This window comes from Culex quinquefasciatus, chromosome 2 (assembly GCF_015732765.1).
Source record: "Culex quinquefasciatus strain JHB chromosome 2, VPISU_Cqui_1.0_pri_paternal, whole genome shotgun sequence".
Lineage (NCBI taxonomy): Eukaryota > Metazoa > Arthropoda > Insecta > Diptera > Culicidae > Culex > Culex quinquefasciatus.
In genome coordinates this window covers 113,867,167-113,881,562 of record NC_051862.1, presented here as the reverse complement: position 1 = coordinate 113,881,562, position 14,396 = coordinate 113,867,167, and the positions used below count along the sequence as shown (strand labels likewise).

Sequence of the window (14,396 nt, the reverse complement as noted above, 5' to 3'; positions counted from 1 at the left end):
GGAATGACCCATATTTTAATTCTTATTACTATCTTGAAGAATCTTGAAACTATTATTAAGTTTCGTTACCATGAAACAAACAGGTTTTAATCAAAGCTTTAGTAATACTTTGTTGCTCTTTATAAAACATTTATAAAAACTTATAAGAATACTAGGCATACCATTTGTTACTGGGGAATCTCGATGGTAACAAATATAATGTTTGAATTGCACTTATCCTCTTTTTATTATATCGCCATAATTCAGGATGGCCATTTTATCTCTATCTAAGCTTGCAAATGCTTTCAAAAAATAAATTATCATAATTGACAAACAGAAGAACGCTTACCTCTTATACATATCACGAGTAGACAAAGTACGATCAAATATAAATCCATAACAAAATACATGGTTGAAGTTGACGGCGCTTCAGCAGCCACATTCATCACCTATCAACTCATTCAGATTTTAAAGATTTTCACACACATTTTCCATTCAATTTCTTCTGTGCTCAATTTTGAACAGTTTAAATACATTTTCTTGTGACAACTTTGCCTCTTCTGAATAACTCACACACATTATGTCTTTTTGCCAGATGTGTGACATTGTGAACTTTTCGAACAACTCGATTTGCACCAGATTCCAATTCACGAGATGAAAATCGATAATTCTTAAGAGTTTTCTGGGATGGCTTTATTAAATTCTCGCTTTGGCAATTTTGTGTAGAGATCACTTTTATTCAAAAGCTTCGGTACTATTATTTGACTATTGAGCTATTTTTTTATTTCTTACAATCAATTTTATGTATTTGATGCTTTCGTCTCTGCTGTACTAGCTTCAGACAATCGATTATAAAAAAGCAAATGGTGGTAGTAATGAATGGACCACTCTGCAATCCATTTTACTAATATGAATTATGTTCAATATTGTATCATGCTGCGTTTTGGTTTCATTATTTCTATACAAATGTCCACTTTGTGTTATTATTAACAGTTTTTTTGCACTATATTCACAATTTTCTGTGAACAATTCCTGGATAAATTCACAATTTTCACGGTTTGATTGACCTGTGTGGAACACATTCAATGCAGCTCTGTGCTAATCGTATTCCATCGAATGCTTGACTTAATTTCATTGTTGAAACTAACTAACATTATCTATTCATTCTAGCACACTTATTTCTGTGAAAATTTTATTTGTCAGGCTTTATATGCTAATAACTATGAACAATAAATTCACTACTTTGATAGTATGACAGCATTTTCGTTCTTCAGTTTTCACGAACCTGCTAAAATGTGCAAAACGCATGCGCGCAGCTTCCACCATCTCGCATTTTTTTTCTATCAGTTTCATATCACTAAGATATCTGATAAGATGTATGCATCCACACCAACACTCAAAACAACTTTGCATTTATTTATTTTTTTGTAAAAAAAGACTTATGATGCATATGAGAATACTGTAGAGCTTCAAATATGTATTTGTACTTGTGTTATTTTTTGTAATATCTTTTAAATATAATCTTCACAACTGTCATTGGGGATGACATTGGGTCTGAGGGGTGAGATTTTGTCATACAAATTTCAGTATTTTTGTATGACCTAATCTCACCTACCAGGGTCAATGTCACCCCTGGTGACGGTAGTATAGTTGTACACTCAAAATAGTGTTCACCACAATGTAGCATGAACATATATGTGATTTTTTTCCATATGGATGTTCATGCCAAATCTACGTGAACTTCAGGAGGCGACGTTTGGTCCATTTTCCAACAAACCAATACAGTCATAAACCACATCACATGATTTTCATGTCATAGCTGCAGCCAGTTCACGCCGCCTTTACCTTCTCGGAATGTGATCATCGCGTTATTCTTTAGTGTTTTTTTCAGTACAGGGGGGTTGGGGGTGGGGGTTTATTTTTCCTTTAGTGATATACAGTATGTCAAAAAAGTATTTACACCCCTTGGGCACTATGCACATTTTGTGATGAAACATGTAAAAAATTTAAAGTTTGACAGGAACCTAGTACTATGTTTTGTTCAGAAACTCATGCCAAACATTTTGCTACAAAAAGCTCATGAAAAGATGATTTCTATAAAAAGTTATATAACAAATACTATTACGAAAATAAAAAAGGTGCAAAAAAAGTTTGTACACCTTTCGAAAAATTAACATAAATAATGTTATTTGTTGACAAATCACCATAAATCCAGTCTCCCAACTCCAAATAGGCATCCTTGACTGATTAAAAAAATAATTTGGATTGAATATTAAGTTTACTAACTACTTAGTATAAAAGTTTATATAACTCTGGAAATTCTATATAAAACTTATCTAAACTTAATTTTGCAAACTTTTAATTCAACTAAATGTCAATATATTACCATAGAATTGCTAAATAAACATTTTGGAGTGGGTATAACACCGTTTTGGGGGTATTTGTATCGATAGAATAGATTTTTCGTTGGAATTTCGTACCAACCCGGAATTACGTCGTCGGAAAATCCGCCGGCATCTGAACCGGTCCACAATTCACAAGTCAACCTATGTGGAATCTGAAAGGGCATAAAATTTCCGATCTTTTGATACCCATACATCTAGGTTTTCTTTAAAACCTACGTTTTTAAATACCTGGGCAAAAAGTAAGTATGATCCACGAGAACAAAAATTACGAAATTCCATACATTTTTGGCAGGTTGCTCAAACGAAACCATAACAATGTTTTTGCTTAGGTATTTAAAAACGTGGGTTTTATAGAAAACCTGGATGTATGGGTATCAAAAGATCGGAAATTTTATGCCCTTTCTGATGCCACATAGGTTGACTTGTGAATTGTGGACCGGTTCAGATGCCGGCGGATTTTCCGACGACGTAATTCCGGGTTTGTACGAAATTCCAACGAAAAATCTATTCTGTCGATACAAATACCCCCAAAACGATGTTATACCCACTCCAAAATGTTTATTTAGCAAGTCTATGGTAATATATTGACATTTATTTGAATTAAAAGTTTGCAAAATTAAGTTTAGGTAAGTTTTATATAGAATTTCCAGAGTTATATAAACTTTTATACTAAGTAGTTAGTAAACTTTATATTCAATCCAAATTATTTTTTTAATCAGTCAAGGATGCCTATTTGGAGTTGGGAGACAGGATTTATGGTGATTTGTCAACAAATAACATTATTTATGTTAATTTTTCGAAAGGTGTACAAACTTTTTTTGCACCTTTTTTATTTTCGTAATAGTATTTGTTATATAACTTTTTATAGAAATCATCTTTTCATGAGCTTTTTGTAGCAAAACGTTTGGCATGAGTTTTTGAACAAAACGTAGTACTAGGTTCCTGTCAAACTTTAAATTTTTTACATGTTTCATCACAAAATGTGCATAGTGCCCAAGGGGTGTGAATACTTTTTTGACATACTGTAAGTTTTCAAAAAATTTTGTGCGCCTTTATGGCACATAAAACCTTCTAGAAAATACTCGACGAAGAGTGTATGAGGGAAAATCAACTAGATTTTAATTTGCTTGCTTTATTCACATTTATAATTCATTAAAATATCACAATTTCACAATATTCACACACTATTGCATAATCCACTATATCCACCTGGTACATCTGACACACCTGGTCCATCTGGCATGGAGTTCCCTTCTCGGTGACGTTCGGGACGGTGAGATCCCACCATCATCCTTCGGGGGCACGATCCCTGGCCCCGGCCAGTACTGATCTATCTGCTTTTGGGAGCGGTCGGGCCGCTACGAGTGCCATTCAGCCATCCTACGCCGGCAGGTTAACCGTTGATGAATAGACAAAGAAGAAAATGCATCGAATTCTTGTTTGCAATCATCTCAAACGTCTTCTGTAAATAAAAAAATATAGAAAAAAAAACTTAGATAAAATAATATAAATCACATCAGGGAAAAGCTGAAAACTTACCAATTTGTATGCAATCGGTTATTTTTTCAACATGTGACGTGTGGACGTGCATCGCGGACGTGTGCTCGGGTTGTTTGATTATGCTTCCGGTGACCCGCTGCAGCTCGCGCACGTTCTGGCCACCCTTGCCGATGATGCGTCGGACCTGTTGGATGATTGAAGGATTTTTTAGTTCTGTCAACTCCGTCGAGGGCCGGGCAGCCGGGTCATGTCATGGCTTACACTCACCTGCGCACTCGGCACCAAGATCTCCATGGTTAATCTCACGTCGTCGGTGCCGGACACGAAGCCCTCTTCCCGCATCAGATACCGGGCCTTCCACTGGGCTTCCGGCGTGCCGACGATTGCTGCTCCAGCGGTTTGTCCGCCTCGAGTGAGACGATCTTGACGGAAGCACCGGAAAATCTTATGATGGTTAGAGTCCACGCGTAAAGTTCAACCACAGACAACAGACGTTTGGGCTCGATTCTTCCCTTGTGTAAATCATTGCTACAGATTTTTTAGTTGTGGCAATCCGTTTGTGGCGCTGTAGTCGCTTTTCCCTGACACATTGCCCGCTGTCAAAATATCGCTTTCCGCCTACTGTCATTTTTCATTTTGTTGGTTTTCAACGTTTGTAATCGTTTGTTCTGGATGAAAAGTTGATTTCAGCCGATTTCAGTAAAATCACTCGCTAGAAATCCGGTGGGGGAATCTGACGCGCCGGGGAGAGGCCTTTGGTATGGCGACGAGGGTTCGCTGGAAGTGGCGGCACTTGAAGGTGGGGTGGGTTTCGAGGGCGTTGAAGAGGTTGATGTCTTGGAGGTGAGCGTTGAAATGATCGTGGTAGCTGGTTTGTCGGTTCCAGAGATAATCTTCGGAATGCGGTCGTTTGGGGCCAAAGCGTTTACGGGGTTGGCCGTGATAGTAGCTCTTGTTCCGGATTGTTTCGTTTCTGGTTCCGGATCTTTTATCCTCCAAGAAACGCTTGCTCATCCCTCCCGATTTCCACCGGGTCTCCTACTCCTTTTCGCTCACCTCTATTGGTTTTGTTTATCAACACAACCAGCAAGAATTTGACAGCCTCAAGCGCGGCCTTGGTTGCTGTGTTTAAAAAGCATCAGACTAGACTATTTTTTAATATCGATAATTAAATGAAAAAAACATCCACGTGCTTGTAAGTCGTGTTAATTAATAATTAAAGTAGATTTACTATAGCATTTAAACATAATCTTCAACTTTTTATTATTTTTTTCGAAAAATTGAAATAATATATTTTTTTATATTTCTGGGTGATGCATTTTCAAACACACCTTCTCAGAAAACCATCATGGCTGCTTTAGAGAGTGGCAATAGGCTAACAGATGGCGCTAGTAGATTAGCAGGATGCGGCAGCCATGTTTTTACACACGATTTTCAAATTATTTTGTTCTAGCCGCTACGTCTGTTGTCTGTGGTTCAACTCTCAACTTCTTTATAAAAACACACCCGTCGCAAGTCACGGAGCAAAACCAACTGAGCATTGGCTTGTGATCGGCAAGTCTCGAAAAAATTTCAGACGGGAAATTCATGTAACCTCTCAATCATCTCAACTAACACTAACAAACTTTTCACCACATTGTTGCATGAAAAGGTGTGCGGAATTTTTCCGTATCAGTTTTCATGCGGGTGTTCCATGAATTTCATGCAAACCAATAAACAGCTGACTGCAAACCACGCCTTCAAATTTTCAGGCTGGAATTTCATGCAACATTTAGTTGTGTGAGGGTAGGCTGCATGAAAATCAAGTCAGTTTGATGGGAATGCACTGTGATACAGTCGACTCTCTGGCTGTCGATCTTATCGATATCAATGATTCTCCATCTATCGATGAATTCTTCAGTCCCTTCAATCTGCATACTTCAACTATCTTCATTCCTCGATATTTTCCCTTGATTGAAGGATCTCTTCCTCGACGGTCCCTTGGATTCTGTTTGCTTTAAAAATATCTTCTGGTTGTCAATAATTTCACTTTCTCATGGCTTGCATAGACATTTTTCTTGGCGAAACATTAGTTTGTTTTTGTTTGATGGACGTTGCCATGATTCTCTCCCATAGCTGGGTATCAAGAAAAAAATATTTCCAATCGAGTCTTCATTTTGCATCGTTCTGTAAACTGATGATTCTCTTCCTCGACGGTCCCTTGGATATTGACAACCAGAGAGTCGACTGTAGTTACATGACTCCTGTAAAACGTTGTTGAGTATTTTGAGTGTACCGATTAGGTCTAATGCAGCGAAAAAGGAGAATATCGACGCCGTCGTGCTAACTTGTCGTACGTGCATTTTGAAAATTGATGTAAGTGCGACAATTGGCCAAAGGGATTTCAGGTCAGAACGCGTTTGACGCACGTACAAGTTAGACTACCGTAACCATTTGTAATTATAACTCGGGACTCCATCAACCAACTTCAACCAAACTTCGGGACAATGCAAAGAATGGTCAGCCAAACAAAACGTGTTTGTTATTGTTTACATTGCGTGCTCTAGTTTTTGTTTACATTACACGGCGTCTTTTTCAGGGGGGTAGTATTTTTTGAGAAATAGCAAGAAAACTGTCATATACATATGAAATTGTGGAACATCCCCGTTCATTTGCGGGGCGAACGAAAATCTTTGGTCGGGAAAAATCAAAATCATCCTCATTTGAAGTTTTTGAACTTTTTTCCTATGGGGCCAAATTTCGTCTATTTCAATTTAGTATTGTTATAAGTCTACATGGGCATGATTTATGGTTCAGATCATATGATTTCTTATGGGAAATGATGCAAGGAACATTTTTCCTAAAGCACGCAAAGTGATTGAAAATAAGGGACAAAAGTTATAAAGGTTTTGTTGGAAATTTGGGAGATTTTCTGATAAAATTGCACACCTCTTTCCCAAAAACCGCAATGTTTTTGATATTCAGATCATTATTTTGATGAATTCTTTTTTGAGAAATGTTTCTGGGCCCATTGAGTATTTAAATCACTACAGAAAAGCGTAATTGGTTGGGTTTATGCTCAACTGTAAGCCACTTTTATGAATTTTGGATTTCAACCGAATCAACATATTTTTGTTTGTTTTTGTTATAAAATGTACCGTTTCCATTAGATTTTCACATTTGTATTAGTCTTATTAAACCTCACAAGAGATCTCGTACTTATTTTGAGGTCAGGTGATAATATTGTAAATCAAAATCAAATCAAACCATCCACATTAACGACCCCAGGTATTTTGTGGTCTCTATTGCAAGTTTCTGCTCGAACCTAGGAGTCCGAAGGCTTGAATGGGGAGAGCACCCAAACCTCTTTCTACTCCAAGGAACCTTCTACCCCAGTGTTTGAACTGACGACGTTTGGATTGCGAGTCCAACCGCCGCCAGCGATTCCACCGGAGTAGGCTTGGTTTGGTGTGTTGTTTGTACTTATGGCATGGAGACGACTCCTACACCTGGAATAACTTTACGGCCTAACAACAACCAAGGCCGGGACCGACATTTTACTTCCTCATCCGATGGAAGGTTGAAGCAGATGGGAATCGAACCCAGGATCATCCGCTTACAAAGCGGACAGCGTAACCATTCGGCCACGCACTGCCACTGTGATCAATTATTTGTGTGTTTTTTAACAAAACAATTTAATTGTTGTATTGTTCGTTGTTTCAAATTTGGATGCCAGACTTGTTTAGTATGTTAAGCTCAATTATTTGAGAATAAATTAATAGATTTACATACATTTAAACTTTTTAATGATTTTTACGCAATATTTATGTTATTACCAATAATTGCTAGTTCAACTCTGTAGTTTCAATACAAATAATATAGCCCAAATGGAAATTAAATTAACAAAAGGCATAGAAATAGAAGCTCTGTAATTGTATTTACACTGCATGTCTCAATTAGATACAAAACATATCATGTGGACCATGTACTCATAAAAAAAGTGAAAATTTAATGTAAACGGTACATTTTATAACCAAAACACAAAAAAATATGTTGATTCGGTGAAATCCAAAATTCATAACTGTGACATACAGTTGAGCTTAAACCCAACCAATTACACTTTTCTGTAGTGATTTATATACTCAATGGGTCCAGAAACATTTCTCAAAAAAGAATTCATCGAAATAATGATCTGAATATCAAAAACATTGTGGTTTTTGGGAAAGGGGTGTGCAATTTTATCAGAAAATCTCCCAAATTTCCAACAAAACCTTTATAACTTTTTTCCTTATTTTCAATCACTTTGCGTGCTTCAGGAAAAATGTTCCTTGCATCATTTCCCATAAGAAATCATATGATCTGAACCATAAATCATGCCCATGTAGACTTATAACAATACTAAATTGAAATAGACGAAATTTGGCCCCATAGGAAAAAAGTTCAAAAACTTCAAATGAGGATAATTTTGATTTTTCCCGACCAAAGATTTTCGTTCGCCCCGCAAATGAACGGGGATGTTCCACACTTTCATATGTATATGACAGTTTTCTTGCTATTTCTCAAAAAATACTACCCCCCTGAAAAAGACGCCGTGGTATGTTTATGTTTGACGTGGCTTTTTTCTACTTAGTTAGATTGTAAAATTCAAATATCGCGATCGTCTTTCTTGTTAGTCATGTATTTGATACACTTCACAGCCGGGTTTCTTTGTTCTATGATTCGCGATTGTGTCATGGGAAGATTCGTTCTTAATTGCGTTAGCAAAATATAAATTATATTCGACCATTCGTTTTCAGCGAAAATACCTTTTAGCATTATAGCTCGGAAAGCACGGTGACAAATATTGTTTCAACACGATTGTTCAAGTCCTTCAGATAACTCATAACTCATCAGTAATAATTGGTCGCTCATCTTATAATAATTTAAAAGTATAAATAGTCTCAGGTCAACTCTACGTAAATATGTTACGCTGAGTATAATATTTCAACTTTTAATTACACATAATTTTGATTCTATCTTTACACAGCCGGCTGTCTAAGATTGAATCATTTATGCTAAACTCAACAGCAAATAAACGGGAATAGTCTCATCCGCAGCATCCGATTGTTTGCCTTGAGAATAATACACCACCCTCAAATATTTTTTTCATTGATTATTGGGTCACATCATCATCTTCCATGATGAATCCTGGCCATTACCCTTTCCCACTAACAAAATCACAAGTAGAAGTAGTTTTCCGGCACACGCGGGGGTGTGGATTTCGTATAGAACCCACCCTTGGTAGCAGCCTGTGCTAACTAACATTCCCGTCCCAATCCCCCCGAGATCTACAAACTGACATGGCGGGCGCCGTTGGTGGCCGATGTCTGTTACCTATTTGTTCCAGATCTAGTTTTGATGATCTTGATGTTTTATCTTTTCAGCGCATTCATACATGCTGTTGATAAGGGAAACACCATTAGATCGTTGAAGCGTATGATCGTTGAAATGATAGGATATTACGGTCCTGTTCAGCATCGGAGAAGGACAACCATGGGTGGTCTCTCATGCTCATGCTCAAATAATCATTTTAGTGCTTAAAAATTGAGTTTTCCTAAGCTCCACCTAGCGGCCATTTCTGTAGAGAATACGCCCAACAGGAAACTAATAATAAACAAAAACATTCGTAGCAGAATTGATGTTGATAACAAAAAGGTTCTTTTGCAGACTTTTAAATTCATTCAGGTGTTTTTGGCATCACTGCAATTGTTTACGAGAGAAAATGTTGACGTTTATGGATAGGGAGCTGATGCGTTTGCGTCTGACGTGAGAGTGAGAGCGCGTCTCTCGTAAATGTCATTTTGTTGGAATATTTTGGAGATGACGGACGTGTGATTGTTTTCATGGAGGAGGATTTTGATTATTTTTAACGGTTTACTACATGGCATAGTCGGTAGGTGAGTATAGTGTGGATAAAGTTAGGAATGAAAATGAGAAGATTGTGGTAATGTGAAGGAGTTGGTTGGCGAATTTCCCAACCAACTGAAGAGTGCTGAAGAAAGTTGGCGAACGCCCCAACAAGCTAAAGAGAGCAAACATATGAAGTTGGCAAATGCCCCAACTAGCTAAAGAGAGCTAAAACAACAACAAAACGATAGTTGGCGAATGCCCCAACTATTGAAAGAGAACTAAACAAAAAAAACTAGCTAAAGATAGCTAAAACAAAAAAAATAGGTAAAGAGAGCTTAAGGAATCAAAAATAAATAGAAAGATTTTGGATTTTACGAATACAAGTTTATGATCAACAAAGGTGATTGAGAGAGCTTTCGTTCCAATCACAATGATCTCGGCCCTGAAGGAATAGTTGATACAAATCTATTAGAATAAATGGTCAGGTGGAAGCCACGTATAAAAATGGGTTTAATTTGGGTGTTTTTGTTTTCAATCAGGTATGGAAGTTACACACGCCTTTTAATTGAACGCAAGATTAACACCCAATCGAGGAATATATGAAAATTATTTCATTGAAAATGATTTGATGATGATTGGAATCTGGAGTTAATTTTGAAGTTGCAATCGAGATGAGAATTAATTGGCCTAGAGAATTATTAACGAGGGGCGATATAAATGAAAATGTTTATTTTAAGAATACATCTGAAGCAGTAGAATGCTCTGTCATGGGTTTGAGTATTGCCGTATTGTATCAAAGGTACAATTTTAAGAAACGGTTAATTGAACGGGAGGTTGAATCTCAAAAGAGGAATAAATAAAATTTATTTCAATGAAGCAGAATGAAATGATTTAACTGGAATTTAAAGAATTTTGAATTCCCAGTAAGTCTTGAAGTTACAATTGAGATGAGCAAGACAATTAAACGAGTAAACAAATGAGAATAATTGCAAACAGAAGAAATCCGAAGTAGTAGAACGTTCTGAAATGAGTATGAGTATTTCAATCAGTTCTGAAAGCACAATTTGGGAATGATAGCATTGAAATCTACCCAACTTTTAATTGAACTGATGATTGATTCTCAAAGGAGAAATAAATTATAATTATTTCAATGAAAATGATTTTGATACTTGATTAAACTGCAATGAATTTTGAATTGCCAGTAAGTAATTGAGTAATTTTAATAGAGAATACACGCCTTTTAATTGAACTAATACTAGAAATTTTGAATTTCTGATAGGTTTGAAGTTGCAATTTAGTTTAGCTAGAGAAAGAGTCGAGCCAGAAAATGAATCGAGATAAAGAATTATTTTCAAGGATTGGATAAATGAGAAAGATTTCAAACAGTAAAAATCGGCCACAGTTATTTGAATCGGATTTGAAGTTAAATTTCCGAGAATCGGTAGCCTGGAAATCGACACGCCTTTTAATTGAAATTGCCTCAGGTTTGAGTATTTCAATATGGTTTGGAGGTTACAATTTTAAGAATCGATAGTCTAGAAAACTACACGCCTTTTTAATTGAACGAAACATTGACTCTCAAAAGAGAAATAAATGAAATTTATTTTAATTAAGCAGAATGAACTGCAAGGTTCCTGGAATTTCCAGTAAGTTTTGAAGTTACAATTGAGATGAGCTAGAGAATTAAATCAGTAAATAAATGAGAATGATTTCAATCAGAAGAAATCGGGAGTAGTAGAATGTTCTAAAATGTGTATGAGTATTTCAATCAGTTCTGAATGCAAGAATTGGGAACGATAGCCTTGAAATCTAACCAACTTTTAGTTGAACTGAAGATTGACTCTCAAAGGAGCAATAAATGAAAATTATTTAAGTGAGGATGATTCAATGATACTTGAATAAACTGCAATTAGTTTAAAATTCCCAGTAATTAATTGAATAATTGAACTAGAGAATGATTTTCGAGGGGCGAAATAGTAGCATAGTATGTCCAAAACAGGGTCATATAGCCTAAATGAAAATGATTTCAAATCGAATAAATTGAAAGCAGTAAAATATTCTGCAATGGGTTTGATTATTTTTAATTGGCTTAGAAGTTACAATCCAAAAAAAAACAGTGGCCTAGAAAACTACACGCCTTCTATGAACTAAAGACGGGTTTTCAAAGGAAGAATAAATTACACTTATATCGATGAAGTAGATTTGAGGATACTTGATTTGGAATTTCTAATAGGTTTTGAAGTTGAAATTTAGTTAAGCTAGAGAATGAGTCAAGCTAGGGAATAAATTGAGATAAAGAATTAATTTTAAGGATTGACTAAATGAGATTAAACAGTAGAAATTGGCCACAGTAATATGTTTTGCTTTAAGTTTGAGTATTCAGATCAGGTTTGAAGTTACATTTTCGAGAATCGGTAGCCTAGAAATCTACACGCCTTTTAATTGAAATGAAAATTGGAGAAATAAATGAAAATTATTTCAAAAATGATTTGGTAATACATGATTAAAATGCATTTGGCATTTCCAGTAAAATTTGATGTTACAATTGGGATGAATAGAGTTAGAGAATTAATTTCGAGGGGCGAAATAAATGATAACAATATAAAAAAGAAGAAATCCGAAGCAGTAGAATGCTCTGCCATGGGTTTGGGTATTTCAATCAGGTTTGAAATGTTGGCGTCGAATTTTAAAGAGCGGTAGCATAGAAAACTACACTTTTTTTTATTGAACGAAAGATTGACTCTCAAAAGGAATCAATGAAATTTATTTCAATGAAGTAGAATTGAAGATACTTGATTTTACTGCAAGGAATTTGGAATTTTCAGTAGGTTTTGAAGTTGCAATTAAGTTGAGCTAGAGAATAAATTGAGTTCGAGAAACAATTTCAATGGTTTAATAAATGAGAAAGATTTTGAACAAACGAAATCGAAAACATTAAAATGTATTGCAATGGGTTTGAGTTTTTAAATCGGGTTTGAAGAAACAATTTCAAGAGTAACAATTTCATATGAAACACAATATTTTATAGGACCTTAGAAAAAAACTCTAGATTCGGTAATACTTGATTAAAATTTACTTGGAATTTCCAGTATGTACCAGTATGTAAATTAAAATTTGAATTGGAGAATTAATATGGAGGGGTAACATAAATGAGAATGATATCGGAAGAAATCGGAAGCAGTAAAAAATCTGCCATGAGGTTGAGTGTTTCGAACGGTTTAGAAAACAACACGCCTTTTAATTGAACTAAAGATTGACTCTCGAAGGAGGAATACATGAAATTTGTTTCAATGAAGAAGATTTGAAGATGCTTGATTTGACTGCAGGGAATTTGGAATTTCCAGTAAGTTTTGAAGTTGCAATTAAGTTGAGTAGAATTGAGTTAGAGAATTAATTTCGAGGGGTGAAATAAATGAGAATGGTTTTAAACAGTAGAAATTGGAAGCAGTAGAATGTTCTGCATTAGGTTTGAGTATTCCAACTGGTGTTCCAACACATTTTGGGAACGGTAGCCTAGAAATTTACACGTCTTTTCAATTGAATTGAAGATTGACTCGCAAAGGAGGAATACATGAAAAGTATTTCAATGAAGATGATAATTGAATAAACTGCAATGAATTCGGAATTTACAGTAGGTTTTGAAGTTGCAATTTAATTGATTTAGAGAATGAGTCGAGTTAGAGAATTATTGAGCTAGAGAACTAATTTAAGGGAAAAATAAATGATTCGAGATGATATTAAATTAAACGTAAGCCTGGAAACTTTCCGCTTTATAATTAAACTGATGATTGCATTTCAAAGGAAAATAAATGGAAGTTGGTCATATTATGGGATTTAAAGATAGTTTAAACTGCAATAAATTTCAATTTTCAGTTAGTTTTGAAGTTACAAAAAGCTAAGAAGGAAGTTGATTAATGAAAAACATCTGAAAACATTTGAAATTATTATTATTGAATGTGTGACAAAATTTGCATTATTTTATTACTTTTAAAATAATATCAATTCTTAGTAATATGATCTTTATACAAACATTGAAAGAACAAAAGAGTAGAGAGGGGGGTAATGTAGAGAATACGCCCAACAGGAAACTAATAATAAACAAAAACATTCGTAGCAGAACTGATGTTGATAACAAAAAGGTTCTTTTGCAGACTTTTGAATTCAGTCAGGTGTTTTTGGCATCACTGCAATTGTTTACGAGAGAAAATGTTGACGTTTATGGATAGGGAGCTGATGCGTTTGCGTCTGACGTGAGAGTGAGAGCGCGTCTCTCGTAAATGTCATTCTGTTGGAATATTTTGGAGATGACGGACGTGTGATTGTTTTCATGGAGGAGGATTTTGATTATTTTTAACGGTTTACTACAATTTCAAACTGGATTCGTCTATTATTTCGAGCAGTTTGCTTGACGTTTCAAATCAAGTTGCAAAATTATGCTGTGTACACGCTAACCAGGCGATCTCAATTTTGAGATGGGCAACGTTGAGATGAGCAACTCGATCTCAATTTTGAGATCCAGAAGGCGATCTCAAAATTGAGATGGGTTGGGTTGGGTGAAAATCGCCGGGAATGCGGATATCGGGTCGGGGAGGACTATTTTTGATGGAATAATAAAATAAATGAAAATTGATTTTATTGAAAAGT

The 14,396-nt window shown here is 35.6% G+C and overlaps 2 protein-coding genes and 1 long non-coding RNA gene across 10 annotated transcripts in view; 1 reads left to right on the top strand and 2 right to left on the bottom strand.

The window, feature by feature from the left end:
* Nucleotides 1-1,379, bottom strand: part of LOC6043756 (neuronal acetylcholine receptor subunit alpha-7) — a 100,427-nt gene extending 99,048 nt beyond the window's left edge. For 2 of the 8 annotated variants that reach the window (XM_038254485.1, XM_038254486.1), the window contains exon 1: nucleotides 329-1,378. In XM_038254485.1, the coding sequence (XP_038110413.1) occupies nucleotides 329-425 (97 nt within the window). In that variant the 5' untranslated portion in view covers nucleotides 426-1,378. Of the gene's footprint in view, nucleotides 1-328 lie in introns of all 8 variants that reach the window. The other 6 variants (XM_038254484.1, XM_038254481.1, XM_038254482.1 and 3 more) reach the window with 5 other exon arrangements.
* Nucleotides 1,380-3,506: 2,127 nt separating this feature from the next.
* Nucleotides 3,507-4,356, bottom strand: LOC119768079 (insulin-like growth factor 2 mRNA-binding protein 2). Its single transcript, XM_038258471.1, has 3 exons — nucleotides 4,152-4,356; nucleotides 3,924-4,068; nucleotides 3,507-3,846 (listed from the first exon to the last, which is right to left on the bottom strand). Exons 1-3 carry the CDS (start codon nucleotides 4,224-4,226, stop codon nucleotides 3,836-3,838), a joined length of 231 nt encoding a protein of 76 aa, XP_038114399.1. The 5' UTR covers nucleotides 4,227-4,356; the 3' UTR covers nucleotides 3,507-3,835.
* Nucleotides 4,357-9,486: 5,130 nt separating this feature from the next.
* LOC119767131 lies at nucleotides 9,487-14,394 on the top strand. The gene is made up of 2 exons (XR_005277343.1): nucleotides 9,487-9,799; nucleotides 13,904-14,394. It is a non-coding gene; the product is annotated as an uncharacterized LOC119767131 (long non-coding RNA).
* The last annotated feature ends 2 nt before the right edge of the window (nucleotides 14,395-14,396 follow it).

Bases quoted from the DNA above. Each gene is read 5' to 3' on its own strand.
- LOC119768079 (XM_038258471.1), bottom strand. From the start codon at position 4,226: ATGCGGGAAGAGGGCTTCGTGTCCGGCACCGACGACGTGAGATTAACC. The intron at 4,069-4,151 runs GTGAGTGTAAGC...ATCATCCAACAG, and splicing joins TCTTGGTGCCGAGTGCGCAG to GTCCGACGCATCATCGGCAA.